The sequence below is a fragment of the Lissotriton helveticus genome, chromosome 10 (genome assembly GCF_964261635.1).
Source record: "Lissotriton helveticus chromosome 10, aLisHel1.1, whole genome shotgun sequence".
Taxonomy (NCBI): Eukaryota; Metazoa; Chordata; class Amphibia; order Caudata; family Salamandridae; genus Lissotriton; species Lissotriton helveticus.
This window is the reverse complement of record NC_136071.1, coordinates 167,343,884-167,367,145: the sequence shown is the minus strand read 5'-3', so window position 1 is coordinate 167,367,145 and position 23,262 is coordinate 167,343,884. Positions and strand designations below refer to the sequence as shown.

The 23,262-nt window shown below is 43.0% G+C and overlaps 1 protein-coding gene across 1 annotated transcript in view; it reads left to right on the top strand.

Annotated features, from left to right (window-relative positions):
* Positions 1-23,262, top strand: part of LOC144786058 (cytochrome P450 3A21-like) — a 296,250-nt gene that overhangs the window by 223,113 nt on the left and 49,875 nt on the right. The window contains exon 10 of the mRNA XM_078665004.1: positions 19,368-19,528. Coding sequence (XP_078521130.1) covers positions 19,368-19,528 — 161 coding nt within the window. The remainder of the gene's footprint in view (positions 1-19,367; positions 19,529-23,262) is intronic.

The following is a 23,262-nucleotide window of genomic DNA, read 5'->3' as shown; positions in this document are numbered from 1 at the left end:
TGATTGTGTGCATTTCCGTATGAATCGCCCTTACCTGACATGGACCGTACGAAGAGCCTCCTCATACCCCGGTCCGGATCGTACTCGTCGAGTCGTACGGCATGTGTACGAGTCGTACGGTTCACTGTTTCAACCTTGCAATACGTACGGATCGCGACGATTCAGACGGATTGACGGAATACGGATCGTACTATGCAACTCGGATGGACGGGTACGAATCGACGGCGATGGTTCCGGATGAAAACAGTACGGACGTTTTTTTTCCAGGATCGGAATCGGCCCCCAAGTGTTAAACTCCCATAACTATTATTTTTAATAATTCCTAAAATTATAACATTATTACTATTATTAATAAAATAAATTATTAAAACACCCTAATTCCTTTGCATCCCATGCCATAGGGTGGGTGTTGCACCCTCATAATTATTAATTTAAAAATGTTTAAAATTATAAATATTAGTAATAAAATCAAAACTGACACATACACAAATGTTAAAATGAATACCTGGGTATTAATACACTACCCCATGCAAAACCCCTAATTTCCTTGCATCCCATGCCAGAGGATGGGTGTTACACCCTCATAAACATTACAGTATTTATTTCAAAACTACTAACATGATTATTGCAATCAAAACTGATTAATACTCAAGTATTGAAAGTCATACCTGTGTATTAATACACCCCCCATCCAAAACCTCTAATTCCCTTGCATCCCATGCCAGAGGGTGGATGTTACACCCGCATATGAGTTCCTTTTTTCCCCATTAATAATGTAATCAAAACTGGTTAATACCCAAACATTAAAATTAATACCTGGGCATTAATACACTCTCCCACCCAAAACCCCTGTGCCAGAATGTGGGTGTTACATCCTTATAAATATTATTATTATTTTTTAATTACTAACAGGAATATTAAGGGTGAAACAGATGAAATCCTTTTTTCCCATTAATGATAAAATCAAAACTGGTTAATACCCAAACAATAAAATTAATACCTGGGCATTAATACACTCTCCCACCTAAAACCCCTGTGCCAGAAGGTGGGTGTTACATCCTTATAAATATTAATTAATATTTTTTTAAATTACTAACAGGAATATTAAGGGCGAAACGGATGAATACCCAAGTATCAAATTTATTAGTACAGCTCCACATCCACACACCCTCATTCCCTTGCATCCTGTGCCAGAGGGTGAGTGTTACACCCTCATAAGTATTAATGTAAAATTTTGTATTACTTAAAATAATATTAAAATCAAGTCTGATTAATACCCAAATATTAAAAATAATACCTGGGCAATAATACACTCCCCCACCCAAAACCCCTAATTCCCTTGCATCCTGTGCCAGAGGATAGGTGTTACACAGTCAGAAGTATTATTTTTAATTAACAAAATTACATTAATTTCAAATAGACAGGTTATAAAAAAATAACTGGGTATTAATACTCTCCCCCAACCAAAACCCCAAATTTCCTTGCACCCCGTCAAATATTAAATTTATTTATTTCGAAATTATTTAAATTAATGGTAAAATCAAAACAGATTAATGCCCAGGCATAAAAATTAACACCTCTGTATTAATCTACCTGACACCCAAAACACCTAATTCCCTTACACCTTGTGCTAGAGGGTGGTGGTTGCACCCTCATAAGTATTAATCCTAATTATTTTGAAATTCCTAACATGTATATTAAACTCAAAACTGATTAATACCCAGGTATACACATAGAAATCAATACCTGGGTATTAATGCACTCCCCAACCTAAACCCCCTTTTCCCACTTTTTAGAAAAATTTCAATTAATAAAATACATATTAATATCAATATAAATAAATCACTCAATTATTAATAAATCAATAAATACATAAACATCAGAAAAAATAAAAAACAAAACTTACCTAACCCACTTACCTAATATTGTGTTATAATAGCATAAGTTGTAATGGCATATGCGTTATAAAGGATTGTGTTGTAATAGCATGCATAGTAATGAATGGTATATGCATTGTAATTGTTTTGTTGTAAAGGCATTACAATGTAATGCCTGCATTGTAATGGTTGTTTCCCCTTACCTATATATAGCCTTAAAGAAAAAGGAGACTTGGTCCTAAAATTCAAACACAGTTGGATCTAGATGCTGTATACAGACCCTTTGGCCAGACTATGAAAGTGGGAAGTACATATGGGGGAATAGACGGTAAAGAGGGGCATGAGAAATGAATGCCCCCTTCACCCTCCTGGTTTATGCTGGCCATGGAGCCACTAACACAACACTTCCAGCGATATGGAAAAGTGAATAGAATAGATATAGCTGAATGCCAGCATATGATATCTTTATATGAGTAAGATATTCTCGATATCCTAAGACCCAAGAAACACAGATACTGGAAATAAAACAACATTTAGATACATTTAGTGACCTGTCCACCCAAAGGCTAAACTAAACAAAACCATATTTTCCCACTGCATAGTACAAAAACAGTCGAACAGCAATGGGATGTTCCAGTCCTTTAAATGCCTGCATCCATGTCTTTCAGATGCCTGTAGGTACAGATTTACCACACAGATAAATATGTAATAGAGGGTAAACCCCTCAAAGCTGCTGTGCTTGCAATTATGGTATGTTATGTCAAAAATAATTTGTAAAGCACACTTTTCCCAGAAAAGGACGTTCAGATGCTAGATTGCAAAAAATAAAAAAAACAGACATGTTAGAACGACAGAGAGCTTAAGGCAAAATAAAAACCCATGTTTTCGGCATTTTTTAATTAGTGAAAGTTTTGTTTTGAGATTAATATTGGCCCAGAGCTCATTCCATATTTTTTCGAGCCAGGTAGGAAAAGGTGTGACTGCCACACCGATGTCAAAAACAATGCATAGTACAAACAATAGTTCAGAATTGTTCAGGACTTCTATGGAGTTTTTGATGGTGATCCCCCTGTCAGTGGTAGACATGATAGATGTTAGAAAGTGGTTTTTTTGTCATGGTCGCCCCCCACTTTTTGCCTAGATGCTGTCTTGGTAGATCTGAAAGTACACTGGGACCTGCAGTGCCAACCAGACACCAGTTCTATTTCCCTTAAACTATAACTGTAAATTGGTACACCCAATTGGCAAGCACTTATCACTCCTTGTAAACCCATAGTAAATAGAAACATACACCATGTAAAAGTATGTCTGCAGAGCTACTGTAGTAACCCTGCCCGAGCAGCCTTTCTGCTCGAGAGTGACTCTGCATTCACCATGTGCTGGAGCCACACCACTGCCTTAACATAGACACGTCACTTCTTAAGTGCCCTCCTAAGCCCAGGAGGTAGAGTGCATTTTGTAAAAGGTGTGGATATACATGTACCCACATATATACCCCTACAGTAACCCTGTCAAGCAAGGTTTTACTGTAAGTAACTAGGCATCCATGAAGTAACATGGGCTGGCTACCGGGCAAACTGAGTTAGCCAACTTCATTATGGAACAACCAAATTGTGTTATGTTTGGTATGAAACACCATGCTTTTTCACCCCATCTCATTTCTTGTGTTGAGGGTGAGCTAGCAAAGCTTCATGGAGAAGTGTGGTTTTGCTAAGTGATGCATTTTGACAGCTACCACGGATCCTATCAGAACCAAGGACAGCCAAGTAACCTCTGCAACCGGACTCCCTGGGCAAGGTAACGGAAGATTAACTGTTGAGTCTTGGTCTAAGGGCCCACAGAACCTTAACCACTAGAGGGCTCAGTTGAGCACACCCTGCAAGTATCGCAATTCTAAGTGTGTTTTTCCCATTGACTTTGGTGAAAGTTTGACAGCTTTGTTACATTTCTTTACACTTGAAAAATCTATAACTTTGGTTATATGCAATCTATCAAGTTTGTTTTGGTGCTTTTACTTACATAAAAATCCAATCTATTTTCATAACTTTGTGTCAAAGTTTCTTTTGAGTCCTGTCACTTATTGACAATGTTGGTACTGTGAAATGCTTAACACAATGTCACCCTGAGTATGCCAGACTGCTCAAGCTACACTACCAGTACCGCTGCTAAGAGTGACTCCGAGGTCCACTCCTGTTTATTGTGTTAGTATAACATGATAAGGCCTCCCAGCCATATCACATAATACTTACACCTTGCAACATTGGTGTTTGTGCGGTAGGATCTAGAAAGTGTTTAATTTGGACCACCTGACAATAAATTGTTTTTTCCTTGTACGAAGAAATCATTAAAATTGTCTTTAGATTTAAGGTAAAGATATTTCTTTTTTAGATTTTTCTAAAAGCTTGATTTAATAATAATTGCTACGGCTCTGTGTTACATCCCTATTCCAATTGCATTAAAAGGTTAAAAGGTGTTTTACAAAGCTAGGTAAATGTTTTTTAAAGTTCTTAGGAGTTTTTATTAAGATCCCATAACTTTATTACAACCAGTAGTGCATAATGAAGAATGTTCTGAGCCTAATGAGCCCATTCTCTCTATCCTGAAGATCAATGATATGAGGGCATTTTGCAAGCTCAGAGGCATTAGCTTTAGGACAACCTCTAAAAGGGAGGATCTGGACCAGGCCCTGAAAGACTATGAGTCTGCGAAACTCGATAGGGATGACCACTACTCTGTGGGACACACCGAAGAAGGAGAGGATATGGTCACAGCCAAAGTTGGTGAAGGAGAAGATTTTTATGACCCAGAGTCACAGATCTTCCCCAGACCTCCTTCACCAGTGGAAAGTGACAGAGGTCACTCTAGAATCCCCTCACCTGGTAGGGTGGTAGGAGACTTCTATGACCTGCTTGATGTACTCTCCCTAGAGGAAAAAACATTGGACATAGAAGGAAGGAAACTAGCCCTTGATATTAAGAGAGCTAAGATGGGCTGTGTGCGCAAAGATGCTGGCAGCAATTTTAACAGAGATAAAGAGGAGTCTTTTGACCTCAACGTCCCCCAAGGATTTCTCTCAAAATGTAACGATGGAGATGACATGGAGATGACATAACCAAGTGGTTTGCAGCTTTTGAGAGAGCTTGCATGATGAGGAGGTTAGGTCACCAACACTGAGGCTCTCTACTTTGGGATTTATTCTCAGTGAAGGGCAGCAATTGACTTCTGACCCTTGATGAGAGTGTGGCTGTGTCCTATTCACACATGAAGGAGATACTGATTGAGGGGTTTGGACTCTCCACAGAGGAGTACAGGCTAAGATTCAGAGACGCCCAGAAGAGGCCAGACCAAACCTGGGTCAACTTTGTTGGCTCCTCATTCATGGATGGATGGATAGGTTTTTATATAGCGCAATATCACCGCCAGGTCTCAAAGCGCTTTGCATTGGGAACCCGTCCTGGTTTTTCCCTGTGAGATAGCCCCTACTGGGTACCCCCAAGGTGAAAGCCAGGCATCCCGCCACGGGGGGCCATAGTGGAGATTAAGCAAGCTATTGCCCAGAGTTGCAGAGTGTGAACCTGTGATTCGAGTAGGCACCGAAGCGAGAATTACCGAGTCCGTGGACATTTTGGGCTCAAGACCCTGCCGCGTTGGGAATTGAACCCTGGTCCCGGGTCTGTTCTCAGCATCCGGGTCTGCCTCCTCTAACCAGTGAGCCACAGCACTGAAGAGCTGAATTGTATATAATCAAGGGGACACTTATACTGGGCTTTATAATTTGATTGTCAAGAAGCACATTTTGATTAATTGTACCACAGATAAGACTGCATCTGGTAGAGTCTGACGTGTCTTCTTCTGTCAAGTTGGAGAAGAAAGCAGACAAATGGGTCCAATCCAGGGTATCCCAGAAAAAGACCCACGGTGGAGGTGACCCCGAGAAGGGTGCTCAGACTTCTCAACAGGGGAAGGAGGTGAGCATCGACAAAGATAAAAAGAGAGTTCTCAAAAGACCCCCAAAACCCTTCACTGGAGGGTGGGCCCTTAGACTCATCCCAGTCCAAAGGAAAAGGGTACCAGGGCAAAAGTTCAGATCCCAAGAAGGCTAGGACATGCTTTGACTGTCATCAGCCAGGGCATATGAGAGGTTCTCCAACATGCAGCAAGAAGTTCCCCACCGGTGGACATTCCAAGAGTTTAGCTAGTTTGGGCACAGGAATGGATGTGTTTTCTGCAGAGGACAGAGGTTACACAGAAGCTATTTCCCCTGGGTGGGAGGACGTTGAACCTCTGGATGCTCTGCCTGACAACCTGTCTAGGCCCAGGCATAAGAGCCAGTGTTACCATGGTAACAACCAAACTGGTTTCCCAAGAGAAGTACATTCCTGGTGCTAGTCACCAAATTACCAATTTTGACAATGAGACTAGGCATCATCCACTAGCTGTGGTAAGCCTAGATTGGGGAGGGGTTTCTGGTCCTAAACAGTTGGTGGTGTTCTATGCCATACCAGTTCCATGTCTGTTAGACAACGATCTGGAGACTTTTGCATGAGCAGAAGTAGAAAAGAGGGTCCATGCACGTAATCTGGGCCTCTCTGAATGGGTGTGCATGACTACAAAAGCACAGGCTGAAATGAAGCATACTCAAGAGGACTTGGAGCCTGAAAGTATGGCCCAAGAAACCAAGTAAAATGAAAAGGGCAGGAAGACTGGTGACACAGCTTCCAAGAAGTCCAAGGGTCAGGGGGAGAAATATTATGAGGATGATGCCCCCTGATGCCTGAAGAGGGAACTGCAGCTGAGGAGCTTGGGCCTGACCTGGCAGAGGTTCTGAGTGCAGGAGGACCCTCCAGAGAGGACTTGTGTACAGGTATGCCCTATCCTAGGGGGCCTGAGACATCAAGCTGCCAGGCAAGAAGAGGGAGATGTGAATGGAGATCTGAGGGTCTATTAGAAGGATGTACTCCTGGCCAGGGACCCCAAACCAGGGGCAATCGGGAGAGTTGTGGTCCCCAAGTATACAGGGAATTCATTCTGACATTGGCCCATGACATTCCCCCTTGCTTGACATCTAGGACAGACTAAGACCTGGCAAAGGCTAGTCACCCATTTCTTTAGCCCCAGATGTCTGAGAAGTTTAAGGAGTTCTGTCACTCCTGTCCAACCTGTCAAGCCAGTGGCAAGACCAGAGCAAATACAAAGGCTCCTTTAATTCCACTACCTGTGGTTGGGACTCCCTTTGAGAGGGTAGGGATCCCCATGGTTGGTCCCCTTCACTTAGTGGTAGTGGACCATGCCACTAGATATCCAGAGGCTTAGGACCACAACTGATCCTGCAGTGGCAAATGCATCTTCTCTGGGGTTGGGTTTCCTAAGGAGGTGGTCTTAGATAGAGGGACCAACTTCATGTCTGCATACCTCTAGGCTATATGGGATGAATGTGGTGTGAGTTACAGATTCACAACCCCCTATTGCCCTCGGACAAATGGCTTGGTGGATTGATTGAACAAGACCATTAAGGGCATTATCAAGAGACTCCCAGGTAAACTCAAGAGGAGATGGGAGGATGGGCCAGATGGTCTGTACAGCCAAGGAAGGGTTCTTCCATTTTGACAGACCCTGAAATAGGGTATTCTGGGTAGCATAGTGACATACACCCACAAGATGTTGTCACTAAACAGGGAGTGTTTGCCGCAGGGACCAGTAGCCTATTGGCCATTGTCTCTCATGCCCTCGAAACCCCCAAAACTAGGATTTAAGGAGCTCCCCAGGCACCAGACCCTCAGATCTAACTTGGAATCTGAGAAGGGGCATGAAGAAGATGCGTCACCAAAATCAGGATTTTGGACACTGCTTCAGCGCAAAGAGAGGACTCTTAAGTACCCTGAAGAGATCATATACTGAACCCGAGTGTCCTTCATCCCAGCAAGAGGGACTTCAGTCGACACTAGAAATACGAAGCAACTCCCCCGACTGATGGCACCAGTCAACTGCAACCTGCAGAAGAATCAGCATGTTGCACCACAAGAATTGCAACCCGTTGAGCCTGTCGAGTGTGAGCCCAAAGAGAAGTGGTGCCTGCAAGCCTGGAGTGGTTGCTTCACTCAAAGCAAGTTTCGAACTGCTAGTCCACTCCTGTCAACCTCCCGCCGTTGAAGTAACCCAAGACTACATTTGCAGCAGCCAAGACTTGGTGATCACCAGTCAGATGATTGACCGCTCCATCAACATCTCTAGCTCAATAGTACCTCACAGCAACAGCGGCCATTGTAGACAGCGAACTCACTGCTTTGTTCCTGCATCCTGAAGAAAGTGTCGTCGAGTGTGTGGTAAAGCATCTTTGGCATGACCCCCTCAGTGATTGACAATTGCCTCTGCATCTGGAGCCACAGAGCATGATAGAAGAAATCCAACTGTTGAATCCAGACCAGGTTCCCTAAAGGCCTCTACGCTCCAAGGGTAGAGTGTATCTTCATAGTGAAGTGTGATTTTGCTAAGTGCTGCATTTTGACAGCTACTGCGGATCCCGTCAGCACCAAGGACAGGCAAGTAACCTATGCACCCGGACTCCCTGGGCAAGGTAACAGAAGAGTGACAGTTGAATCTTGGTCTAGGGGCCCGCAGAACTTTAACCATGAGAGAACTACACTGCGCTCGCACTGCAAGTATCACATTGCTAAGTGTGTCTTTACCTCATTGACTTTAATGGTGAACTTTTGGCAGATTTATTGCATTCATTTATGAACACTTCGAAAATCTATAACTCCTGTTATATGCAACTTATTACATTTCTTTTGGTGCCTATATTTACATAAAAATACAGTGCTGCAGAGCCACACGACTGTCTTAACATAGACAAGTTCCTCTTAAGTGCCTTCCTAAGCCCAGGAGGTAGAGTCCATTTTGTTAAAAGTGTGGACATATATAGAAGGGTGATGGAAGCACACTGCTTCACCTCCCAGCACAGTTCCCCCCGCCTGGTAAATCCCGTTCAGTCTAAATGCTTACTTGACATTTTGCTGAAGTGTTTCACCAAAGTTGGTGCAGGTTAGTGCTGTTAATCTCTTGACACAAGTGTTTCTGGATATTATCCTTCATCAGTAGAGATAACAACGAAATTCATCTGGGGTTGCTGAGAAAGATGCCACAATCCTCCCAGGTCTCTGTATCTCTCTCTTGTGCACAGGTGCATCTCCAAGAGCTCGTCAGCTCAGTGGCCCAAGGGAGCCTTTTTAAACAGAAAGGGGATGGGAGCACACTGCTTCACCTCCCAGCACATTTCACCTCTTTGCATCCTGGTAAATGCAGTTCAGTCTAAATGCTCACTTGAAATTTTGCTGAAGTGTTTCTAAACTAAAGTTGCTGTCTTTGACCTCACAGTTTCCTGGATGTAATAGCGGGCCCACAGAGTCTTTGTACGGTCAGCGCTTTAGTTTTTCACTAGTCAGCGGATAAAAGACACGCTGGCACAAGCGCGCAGCGGACGTGCGCAGCAGGTGCACCAAAGGCGCGCCAAAGGCAAGCCCGTCTGCGGCCGTCTATGCCCGGAGCGAGTCCAGCGTCAGAACCCCTGGTCAGTTTGGATCCCACCTGTTCACTGGAGCGCAGATCCTGGGCGGTGAGTGTTGTGGCCCTAAACTGGTTCTTAGTGAGGTGCATTTTGAGGAGTCTCCCTGTACGGTCTGTGGCTTCCAGCCTTCCCCTACTTTGGACATAAACACTGATAGGGAGGCAGGGAATGTCGAGGGGCTACGGTCGGTGAGGAAGGGGGGAGGAGATTTTTCCTTCCCGATGGGAGCACAGTAGCCAGCAGTAATAGTCAGGCTGACTGCCTTGGGGTGGGGGGAAGCCACCACAGTGAAAAAGCCAACTGCTTGATAATAGATCGCTGAGCAAGCACAAGTATGATCTAGGTCTCTGCCCCTCACGTAGTCTTCCTTACAGAGACTTGGATTCGTCAGGCCTCTGGTCCTGACTGGAATAGCTCCCTTCTGGTGGGATAGTCTGTAGTTAGTCAGGACAGGATAGGTAATGCAGGTGGTGGGATAGTTATAATTCCCCGTGACAACCTGAAGGTGTACAGTGAGCCTATAACACAACTGCCTGCGGAGGCCCTACATTTTGTGGTGAAATTTAACAACACTTCCACAGTACAGGGGATTCTTCTCTACAGACTGCCGGGCACTAGAGCCCCTTTTTCTCTGGCTTTACAGACCCTGCTTGAATCTTGCACAGATTACAACTCACTTATTATTCTGGGTGAATTTAATTTTCATCTTGAACTCAACAACAACCCCGATACCAGCCGGCTTCATGATAACCTAGCAGGCTATGGTTTTCATCAAAAAGTGGTGGGCCCTACACCCTTGGTGGGTCATACGCTTGATGGGATTTTTTCTTCTAACTCGTTTGTCACACTGAATAATCATGTCCCTATTCCCTGGTCTGACCACTTTGCAATCTATTTTAACCTTCCCTACTTACTTCACATTACGCCGGACACACGCTCGACACAATCTTCTCCTCCAGCAAGCACATCTCTTTCAATCACGCCACAGGACTCCACTGGACGGACCACAGCTGCGTCCACTTCAACTTCAGAAAAACCACGACACACCACCACCCACAACAAGTCCCCCGCAGAAACTGGAGCAAAATTACCACCGACCAGCTCACTACAGCACTAAACCAAATCCCTCCCACCAGATCATCGGACCCAAACCATGCAGCCATCAATCTCGCACAATGGATCACCCGCTGCGCTGATGAATTAGCACCCGTGAAAAACCACCACAACAAGCCACGAAACAAAAAAGCCACCTGGTTCAATGACGACCTCAAAAACTCCCCAAAAAACTGCAGCACCCTCGAGAAAGCCTGGCGAAAAAACCCAACGACAAACAACATGACCGCCCTCAAGGACGCCACCCGCAAACACCACCAGCTGATCCGATCCACCAAGAAATCAGCATTCAAGGATCGACTCGACAACAACGCCCACAACAGCAAGGAACTCTTCAGCATCGTCAAAGAGCTTACCAACCCCAGCGCCTGCACCAACGACATCACCCCCTCTCAAGATCTCTGCGACTCTCTAGCCTCATTCTTCCACAGCAAGATCGCTGACATACATAACAGCTTCGGCGAACAATCCACTCCCCTCACCACCGAACTGAAGCCCCCCACCACCACCCTTTGCGCCTGGACCCCAATCAGCACCGAAGACACCATCCGCTTGATGAATTCCATCCACTCCGGAGCACCAACCGATCCATGCCCCCACCACATCTTCAACAAGGCCGTCTCCGTCATCGCACCCCAACTCCGGTACATCATCAACTGCTCCTTCAACACCGCTACCTTCCCGGAAAGCTGGAAACATGCCGAACTCAGTGCCCTCCTGAAGAAACCTACAGCAGACCCCACCGAACTTAAGAACTACCGCCCCATCTCGCTCCTCCCATTCCCTGCCAAAGTCATAGAGAAGACTGTCAACAACCAGCTCGCCGCCTTCCTCGAGTCTAACGGCTCCCTCGACCCCACACAATCCGGCTTCCGAGCAAAACACAGCACCGAGACCGCCCTCATCGCAGCCACAGGCGACATCCAAACACTACTCGACAACGGGGAAACAGCTACCCTCATCCTCCTGGACCTCTCAGCAGCATTTGACACAGTCTGCCATAGCACCCTCGTACAACGCCTCAGCAATGTCGGGATACAAGAAAAAGCATTGGACTGGATCATCTCGTTCCTCGCCGGAAGAACCCAAAGAGTCCGCCTCTCCCCCTTCAGGTCAGAGGCCTCCGAAGTCATCTGTGGAGTACCACAAGGATCATCCCTCAGCCTCACCCTCTTCAACGTCTACATGAGCCCCCTCGCATCCATCGCACGCCTGCACAACCTTAACATTATCTCCTACGCTGACGACACACAGCTGATCCTCTCCCTCACCAAAGACCCAAACACCGCCAAAACCAACCTACACGAAGGGATGAAAGACGTAGCCGAGTGGATGAAGAACAGCCGCCTAAAACTGAATTCAGACACGACGGAAGTCCTCATCCTTGGATCATCCCCCTCCGCATGGGACGACTCATGGTGGCCTCCGGCCCTAGGCAGCGCGCCCAAACCTACGGACCATGCTCGCAACCTAGGATTCATACTAGACTCCTCCCTCTCAATGACAAGACAAGTCAACGCCGTCTCGTCATCTTGCTTTAACATCTTACGCATGCTCCGAAAGATCTTCCGATGGATCCCCACCGAAACAAGAAAGATGGTCACCCAAGCACTTGTCACAAGCTGACTGGACTACGGAAACACCCTCTACGCCGGAACCACAGCCAAACCACAGAAAAAACTCCAACGCATTCAGAACGCCTCGGCCCGACTCATCCTAGACATACCACGCCACAACCACATTTCCGGTCACTTGAGGGACCTTCACTGGCTCCCCGTCAACAAGAGAATCAAGTTCCGTCTCCTCACCCACGCACACAAGGCCCTCTACGACCTAGGACCCAGTTACCTCAACACGCGCCTAACCTTCTACACCCCCACCCGCCATCTACGATCGTCCAATCAAGCCCTCGCCGCGATCCCACGCATCCGAAGAGCCACCATGGGAGGAAGATCATTCTCCTACTTAGCAGCCAAAACCTGGAATTCTCTTCCCACCCACCTCCGCTTTACACAGAACCACCTCTCCTTCAGAAAACAACTCAAAACATGGCTGTTTGATAAAAAGCGAACCCCCTCCCTCAAGCGCCTTGAGACCCTCTGGATGAGTAGTGCGCTATACAAATTTTGACTTGACTTGACTTGACATACAGCAGGATAGGAGGAAACCAGCAAGCCTAAAAATCAGGCAGTGGGACAAAACCCAAGGCACTGAATTGGAGCAGGTACTAAATAGTTGTCCCCCTGCTCAGGTTTCCGTTAACAACGAGGCTGCCAGACAATTTCACAGCTGGATAGCCAAGGCGGTAAAGAAAGTGGCCTCTTTGAAAGAAATGAAACCCAGAAGAGCGCTGGCACCATCTCCAATGTACGGTCCGGAACTGAAAAAGCTGAAAGTCTTATGCAGGAAAGCCGAACGTACCTGGAGAACAGAATACAGGATGGAGCATAAAATACCATTATTTTTGCAAAAACCACCTACTATTCAGCAAAAGTTGCGGAGACTAGTAACTCTACCAAGCAACTTTTAAAAAATGTTTAGGAACTATCTAAATCGCGGCAGAATGTACGTTTTAGTCCTGATTCTGTGTTCTGTAATAAAATGGCCAGTTTCTTTCAGAACAAGATCAATGTGATTTATGAGGAATTACAAAATAACAGGCAGGGAGGCATGGATGGTCAACATGTCACCACAGATGACTTGCAGCTGTAATGTCAGCGGAAAATGTTCCACTCACTTACTCCTGTTGAAGTAAATGAATCCATCTGTACCACCAAGTCGGGGTCACCATGAGGTCCCTGTCCTCTGACGGTGATACATCGGGTGTCCCAGACCATTAGTCAATATCTAACGCCCATTTTAAATCAGGTGATCACGTGAGGGATCTACCCGTTGGTCTGGAAGAAGACCTATATCTGATCCGTCTTGAAAAAGCCAGCACTTGACCCGTTAGAGGTCAAGAACTATCGCCCTATCTCGTTCCTACCGATTGCAGCCAAAATCCTTGAGAGGGAAGTCAATTAGGAGCTGACATCTTATCTAGTCAGCAACAACCTGCTCGATTGTAGTCAGCATGGTTTTCGAACATTGCATGCGACCGAGGCGGTGCTAGTTATGGCAACAAAGGAATTTCAGAGAGAGGTGGATGGGGGAGAGAGCAATCCTCATCCTTCTTGACCTGTCAGCTGCATTCGACACAGTGAATAACACGGTGTTGGTGCAAAGGCTGAAGACAGTGGGGATTGGGAAGGGGGCCCTGTCCCTCCTCTCTTCCTTCCTAGAAGATAGGAGGAAAACTCTATACTGGGAAAGCCTGCAGTCAGATACCTTCCATCTGCCATGTGGAGTCCCATAGGGTTTGGCACTGTCACCGACAATCTTTAATATCTATGTGACCCCTCTCGCCAGTCTCATCAGACAGCATGGGTTCTCGTTTGTGTGGTATGCTGCCGATACCCAAATCATCATCTGGGTATCAAAACAGTTGGAGCAGGTAGCCTCTAGATTCCATGCGTGTCTGAGTCACATCATGAGCTGGATGAACAATAATTACCTTAAAATCAACACGGATAAGACGGAGGTCATGGAGTTTGGTGGCGGTCCAGCACTGTAGGATCATACATGGTGGCCGGTCAAAGCGGGTACCTGCCCAACACCTATATTTTATATGTAAGGAGGGGCACACCTTTTTATTCAAATACTTTAAATAAATCTACCTTTTAAACTATCTTTAAACACAGCGTGCTGCCTAGGCATACACAATGTCCCAATTGTGTATATCAAACTATAAAGAAAACAAGTGAAACCACTTGACCTGAGAGCACTGTTTCTGATCCACCCTTAAGTGGTACTAATTTCTCTTTTTTACATATGCAAACTTAACCAATAATCAGTCTGTATAATTAACAACATAAACCCAAATCACAATAATAAACCATCAACTGGTGATTTTTACTTATGCGATATGAACAACATAATTAAACAATTACAAATTATTTATGACACTTGGATTCCGTAACATGTTTAGGTTCCATGACATATTTGAAATGTTGCCCTATGCATTTCAGGCCATGAGGCCCTTCGTCCGGGGCTCAATCTGAAAGATAAACATAAAGGGCCCGATTCACAGAACTAACTTAAGACAAAATCCTAAACTTACTACTTTTGGTATTCACAGAAGTTAGGATTTTGCCTTAAGTTTGTCTTAAGACAGACTTAAGACAGACTTAAGTTAGGATTTTGTCTTAATTCTGTCTTAAGTCTGTCTTAAGACAAACTTAAGACAAAATCCTAACTTCTGTGAATACCAAAAGTAGTAAGTTTAGGATTTTGTCTTAAGTTAGTTCTGTGAATCGGGCCCGGACTCTCTTTAACATCCGCATTTGTATGAACGTTTCAATGTCCAAAAAAGCAAACCAATACATATCTCAAAGAAACCTCATGTGCATATTACGCAAATAGAACATTCTGTATGATGATTCAATGAATTACATCGTCTGTTGTATGTTAAGTCAGTGTGAACAAAAATAAATCCAACTTATCAACTGAAAGAAAAATAAACTAATAACAATCAGAAATGCTCTAAGAAAACAACATCACTGGTAATCGAGAAATAAAAAAACTGCGACAACTCACTTTTTCACGGTCTGTAGAGTAATGTAACAAGCCAACACCTTCCATAAAAGTAAAAAACCTGGGGATCATCTTCGATAATAAACTGGGTTTTTCAGCACAGACAAACCATGTAACTTCCACCTGCTTTTATATCTTGAAGTTATTGCGGAAGGTGTTTACTTTTATTTCACAGGAGTTACGAAAAACTATGGTGGTAGCCTTAGTCCTATTCCGAATAGACTATTGGAATGCTCTTCTCGTTGGCAGCGATAAGGCACAGAAGACAAAACTGCAGCCTATACAAAATGCGGCCGCTCGAATACTCCTAAATATTCCAAAGGGACACCCCCCCTCTGCGGCCATTAAGTCATTACATTGGCATCCCATACAGCAACGCATGGAATTTAAGGTCCTGTGCCTTGTGCACACGACTTTATATGGTGAAGCAGAGACCTATATGCAAAGAATCTTTCAGTGGTACATTCCTACTAGATGTTTAAGGTCAGCAAATTCCGGCCCCATGTGTACTACGAAAGTTCGCAAAGCCAGGTGGGGCAGGAAAAGTGTATCACTGTGTGCAGCTGGGTTGTGGAACCAACTGCCTTTGACACTCAGACTTCAACCAAGCTTGACAGTTTTTAGGAAGCAGATTAAAACATGGTTATTTTCAGCATCTTAACTGTTTTAGTATAATACACCTATACCTCTTATCTCACCTTAGCGCCAAGACGCCTCTGCTTTCGAGCGCTGTATAAACTTAAATCCTATCTTATCCTAAATGCTTAACACATGTTTGTTTGAGTTCGCCTCACTGCATAAGCCACACTACCATGACTGAGCTAAGGCTGCTAAGAGTAAATCTGTGGTCTACTCCTGTGTATTGTGTTAGTATTATGTGATAAGGCCTTGCATCCATATCACATAATACTTCCACCTTGCAACAACAGAACTGTGTATACTAATAATATTATGCAAGTTACTATGTTTCTTTAATAAGTTACTACTGGCTTTATCTTAGTCATTACTTAAAGACCTGGACGCACTCTAATCAGCAAATTTAAAAATGTAAAAGTAGTAGGGTAGTACTCGATGAACTAAAACTCCCAATAACTGAAGGGGGACTGGAACCTTCTAATTATAAATACTACTGTATAGCAGCACAATTCCTATATGTTGCTAAATGGACTCCTCACTCCAATGAACCTAAGGCAGAATACCTAATGGTGGAAATTACATCAATTGCCAAAGAAACAAGGAGGTCTCCTTACAAATCCAATTAGGGACAAGGAGCAATAGATAATCAATATGGTATATCCCTATTTTACCAAATGTGGGAAAACACTCTCTTTCCACCAATAACTTTAGAACCCATCAATACCACATATCCATCCTCAAAAGTAAAATGATAAAGCATAAAAACTAAAACAATATATAAAAAAGAATGTTTAAGAAAATTGTACAATTTATTGCATACAAAAAAGTATTACGCGCATAAGAAAAGTGCCATACAAAAGATTTAAAAATGTGACAATTCACATAAAGAACCATAAAATACAAGTGATCAATACAAATAGGGAACAACATAGTACAAGTTGTCGATGCAGTGTTTCGGTATCATTATAACACCTTCATCAGGACAAAGTTCTTATATTTGTTTGGTATTGATTCCATCTCTTTAATCAAGAGATTTTTGAGTCTCCTTCTTGGAGATGGGTGCTTCAACGTATATTCAGTTAATTTGAAGTCACCTTCCGAGTATGATTCCTTCGTCTTTTTGGAGTATGTCCTTATAACAAGGTCAAGGGAGCCACCGAAGTCTGGTAATATGTAGCTTGTAGCTGTCCACTGGTATGAATATCGGCTTTTAGCAACTGCGCATGACTGGATTCTTTGATAGTAGCGCTATCTTTCTGGTAGGTTGCGTGAAGGCGGTATCTTTTTTAAATGACCAGCCCTATATCTGGGCAATCGGCCTCCCTGCTCCACTTGCTCCTTGTTTTTCCGTCATTAAATCAGACACTCTATAGTGCCTGATATATGGTGCAAGAACTGAGAGCAGGCAAATGCCTAAAATAGTGATGGTGGTAGCATGGTGGTGGAACAGATACACTAAGTTGAAGAGAGTTAAGCAAATATACAGCCCAGAAATTCTCTTTCAATATCTTAACTACTGGGCTGACACTCGCTTAGAGTTTGCGGTGTACTAATCAAAATAAAATATGATATGAACTTTGTGTGTAAAACTGAACTACAACTACCAAGATGCTATGGGGTAATAGCGCTGCTACATGCAAGCAGTGGGTTCCTACCCACTTTCACGTTTAAAAGGCTCAAATGAGCCACCCCCAAGCTGATGAGCTTTGGAACGCCTGCACGCTAGGAGTGGGATTATACCTGAGAAAATTGGCAGCTTGTCAAGCAACCCGTAAATAATCTCTACTGATGAGGGAGGAATCCCGAAACACCGGTGTCTAGAGATATGATTTCAAAAGACGGCATTAGCTGAAAAATCATATGAACTTTGTGTGAAAAGCTGAACTACAACTACCAAGACACTATTTGGTAATGGTGCTGTTACATGCAAGCAGTGCGTTCCTACCCACTTTCAATGTTTGTTTTAGGGCATTGATGCATGCTGCCAAGGCCACATGGCACAGTGGCAACACAGAGCAGCCAACTGGCTGAATATTACAAGCAAGACTGACATGAGGAACTGGGTGTAGAATAGTGTTCCATTTATAGGGGCAGTGCATTGAGTTGTTAGGCCAACCACCCACAGGATTAAAAACACCCAGCGAAGAATTCTTGAACTAAGTGATGAGCTGCAATAGAGGCTCAGATGAGAGACCCCCATGAACGAGCCCAGTTTCCTAATGTGTCTCTCCCCACGAACGATGCTGTCTGACGCAAAAAGTGCTGTTAAGAAGCAGTGAACTAGTGGGGGCCTGACGTCAGCTTCTATTGCATGTGGTCACTGCTCATACTCACCCCTATGACAATGTATGACATCAGAGTAGATGATGATGATGATGCAGTACATGCAAATGTGGCGAATTTAAGTTTAAATGTGCAATTTGAAAGTGGTTGCTAATATTGAGGAAAGATTGCTGTAATGTTCTGTTTTGTTATTGAAAAATATGTTTTTGAAAAAAAAAAGGAATATGTAATGTGTTGTTAGCATGGTGCTTCACAAAACATTCCACATCATAAAATAGGCAGCAGAGATGAACACAACATAAGGCACCCCTACATGACATAGCATAACATAATACACCCCAACATGAAATATTATAGCACAACTTAACACAGCGCTCCATAAAATAACACAGCAGAGCCCAACATGACATAACAAAGCACAACCTAATATGACATTGCAGAACACACTCCTGATTCGGCATAACAATCCGTAGCATAGGAAAGCATGATGCTACATAACACAACGTACCATAACATAATAGAGCATTGCACAGCTTGAAACAACATCACAACAAACCATAACATAAACAAGCATAGCACAGCATGAAGTAACATAACAGACCTTAACATAACACAGGATAACATAGCACAACACACCCTTACATAGTACAGCATGACCAAACTTTAATGGAACCTAGCATATCACAGCATATCACTGCATGACACATATCACACCACCCATAACACAGAACAATACAGCATAGCCCACCGTAACACACTTTAACATAATCTAGCACACCATAACACAACATAAGTCATACAATATACCAAAACAGCATGACACAGCATAACACACCATAAAACAATAAAGTATAGAAAAGCACACAACACACCTAACAGACCATATCATGATGTAACATAACACATCCTAACGTAACACAGCATAGCACAGTATAATATGACATATCACACCCCAACATAACAAAGCATAGCACTTCATGATATAACTCAGCACGCCCGTATATAGCATAAAAAAAGCATTGCAACACATTATAACATAACAAATTATAGCTGTGCCCAACATATAACAACACACACTAGAATAGCACAACATAGCACAGCATGACACAACATAACATTTTGGCATAACATAGCCTAGCATAGCGTAATATAATCCAGTGTATCATGACATACCACAGCGCAGCACATAACATAACACATCCTAACATAACAAAGCATAGCATATATGCTATCTCACTTTCCTGATTATCTTCTTTCCACAGCACTAACCGATAGTGAAATTATGGCCCAATCCACGATCTTCATATTGGCTGGATACGAGACCACCAGCACCGCCCTTGCATTTCTGTCCTACAACCTGGCGACCCATCCTGGCATTCAGCGGAAACTGCAACAAGAGATAGATACTCTCCTACCCAACAAGGTGAGCCAAAGTTACCTGCCAAAGGAGGATGCTAAAGGGACTACTTTGAGGGACATGAGAGAAGGGCGAACAGGATACCTGCTGGTCTTTGGATGATGTTCTATTCCCATGCACCTCTAGTTGGTAACTTTCTGGGTGTAGAGTAGGTGTCACTTGCCTGGTCTTCTTTTAGTCTCATGGAATTTGGTTGACAAAGAACCATGACAGCTAACAGCCACCCTTGTGCCCTGATCACAGTTGTTTACACGACTCAGAACATCAGTTAGCTGTTGTAGCAGGTTTAAAAAAAAAGCAAACTACTCTTTTCGTGCCCTTGGGCAAAACAAAAAGAGGGGTCATAAAGAAACTGCCCCAGCTCCTGCACCATACCTCCAGGGACCAATAAATACATGGGTAAATTCCTCTCTGCATGTACTTTTCAACTGTGGTGGTCACTTAAATAACCTTCTTGACCTTGAGGTGGGATGGATGCAGTGTTTGGGGATGAAAACTTCTTTCTAATTTTGTGAAAGTCTGCCCTTGGGCAGGTGGGTGTACAAATAATCCTTCCAGACTTCTGAGTTAAAAGATAAATCAGAAAATTCTACCTCTCGGGTAGGGCAGAAGGATCGATGAGGCAGAAACCATTTTCCAGGTACTTTGGTAAAGTCGGGGATGGGTGGTGGAAAGCAGAGCATCTTGTAGCTGCTTCAAAGAAAAAACAAATCTTTTAAGATTGAGAACTGTGGGGCATATTACCAAGAATAAGAGATAATTATCGCTAAGCTTGGTTAGCGGCTATAATTTTATCGCCGTGCTTCGCCTATTTTTATCGCTTAGAAACTTTGCTATTATCAAGGTTTATCTCCTAAGCGATAAAAATCGGCCGAAATGAATGAATATCGCTGAAAAGTCAGAGATATTCATGCATTACCGAGCTAATGCTCTTAGCCATGTTATCTACCTACCATTGGATAACATGGCTAAGAACTGCTCTGGGCAGGCGTTAGCTTTTGGAGATATTCGCACTTAGCGCGAATATTTTCAAAAGTAGGTAATAGGAGATAGCGATGTTAGCGACTGCCCACTTTGCATGTCATTAGCGAAAATTATCGCTGACATGCAAAGTGGGCCCCAAGATGATCGCTATCTCCTACTAGCTGTCGCTAACTGGTGTTAGCGACAGCTAGGTAATAGGGCGATAAAATTATCGCCGCTTTAGCAGGAAAAATTCCCGCTAAAGCGGCGATAAGGCCCTTGGTAATATGCCCCTGTCTTCCTTGCCCTTGGGTAAAGCTGGGTTGATAGGTGCTTGTGCCAAATAACTCTATACAAACAATGACCATAAAAAGTCCTTGAAACATCCTTGATTTTAAGTCCAAATTTAAAATTTAAAGTTCATAGATAATGCTTCCTTCCTGCTGAGAAAATAATGCAGTTTCTCAAAACATCTGAATTAATTTAAATAAAATCAAAAAGCACACAGACAGTAGCAGCCTCTGTCCTCATGTAAAGTCTGGCCTTGATCTCTCTAAAACTTTATCTACAGCCTCAGCTAAAACTTACATATAGGAATTAAAATGGAAACTAATTTGTTGTGGACCATCCACCGTATGTTTTTCCTGCTTCACCAATCTGTTTGTAACTTTTCCCGAATTGTATCTTTTTAGCCCTTTATTTCCGAATAACGAAAAATGGAGCAAAACTAAGGACGAAAACAAAAAAAGATCCTATGGATTCAGTTATAAATCATCATTATATTTTAAATGTTGAAACCTAAAAAGTAACGACTTAGAAATGGCTATATTAAGGTTTTCACAACATCGTAACTCTGTCCGTTATCTTCTGCTCTTGACCACATTTATAACATCACAGCAACCTCAGAAATGAAAATGATTTATTTAGCTCTCTCCCATCACTCCTTACAGATATTTGACACAAGTGCAAACTTTAGGAAAAGTAGTTTGATTTTGCAAAGAACAATGTCTAGAATGTTAGTCTAATGTGTATCTTTGGATTTGTTATTTTTTTTGTCTATCATGTGTGCATGAGTGCCCATGTATATGCAAAACAGAACACTACCTATATGAGTGTAACCTGTATGAGTGATGTCAGCAGATGGATGGATACTAATTGTTTAAAGCTTAACTCCAATAAGACATAGGTATTAGTTTTCGGAAAGGACGCTTCAGTGTGGTCTGCTGATTGGTGGCCTGCCGAGCTTGGCCCCACTCCCCTTCCGGTAGTAAAGGCCAAAAATCTTGGTGTCATTATTGATTCTTCTCTTGGTTTCTCTCAACACATAAACATGTTGACATCCTCTACTTATTACACCCTTCGTATTCTTCGAAAAGTGTTTCCTTTTATTCCAGTTAATCAACATAGAACAGTGATGGCAGCGCTGGTCATATCCAAGTTGGATTATTGTAACGGGCTGTTGGTAAGCGCTTGCAAATCTGTGACTGCTAAGTTACAGGTTCTCCAAAATGCAGCGGCCCGCCTTTTGGTCGGACTTTCCCGGTTTTCTTCTGCAAAACATGCCTTAAAAGAATTACACTGGCTGCCTATTATAAAGCGGATTCGCTTTAAGGCCCTGTGCATCGCCTTCATGGCTTTACATGGTATTGGCCCGGAGTCTTTGCAGAATCTTTTTCAATGGTATTTACCCTCTAGGACACTTCGCTCCTCTTCTGCCAATAATGTTAAGATTCCCAAATACCGCCTACAGAGATGGGGAGGGAAAAGCTTTCATCACATTATGGCCAGGTGGTGGAATGCACTTCCCACTCATCTGAAATCAGCTCAAGATCTTCTGCTTTTTAGGAAAGATTTAAAAACTTGGCTCTTTACCATCTAATCTTACTGTGCTCTTTCTTATGTGGCAGTTTTGATGTGTTTTGCTATGCTAGCGCCTAGACGCCTTCGGGTCGTAGTGCGCTATATAAATAAATACATAAATAAATAAAATCTCCCAAATATCGGGGTGATTAAATATTTTCAGCTGTAAAAAATGGCACGTATATTTAAAAACAATTAGGGAAACTGTGTTTCATTTAGGCAACCTTTTAAATGTAAAAATCTGTTCTTGGTAACTCTTGGCCAAAAATGGTACTGGACAGCAATAGCCCTAGTAAATTTAAGTATAGCAGCCCCAAACAAACTGACAATCTTGCAACACTGAATGGATGCTTGTCAGTAGTCCATGCAGCCCATTTATTTGACACACTTTACAAAGTCACTTTGGCATTCTCATAGAAACAGATCATTTGTTCAAGAATGAGTCCAAATTCAACAGTTCCATGTTTTCATCAAAATATGGTATGTACAATGATGGTATATGTGTATGCAATATGAAACATACAAAGCAATATATTTGTCGGTAGTTCAGCTCAAGTCTCTAACTCATATTGGAAAAAAGTAGTCAGTACAAACCAAAATGCCAGCAAAATCATGTCAAGAGACACGAAGAGAAAGCAAACTCAGTATGGCTAATATAGGGAATCTCTGGTACAGCAAGATATGGGTAGAAGAGAGTATGATCAAATATAATATACAAAGGCACATGTAATTGTACAAGAACTCTTATCAAGGTATCAAAGTTATCAAAATGCTTAGGGATTCTTGAGTTCATTAATCCAAGCATCACAGAACTCATTTAATGATGAAGAGCTAGTAAAGGAACTCCACCAAAAAAATTGTAAAAAATCAAATTGATTAAATAAAAGCTAAATCTATGAGGAGCCAATATTAGCAGG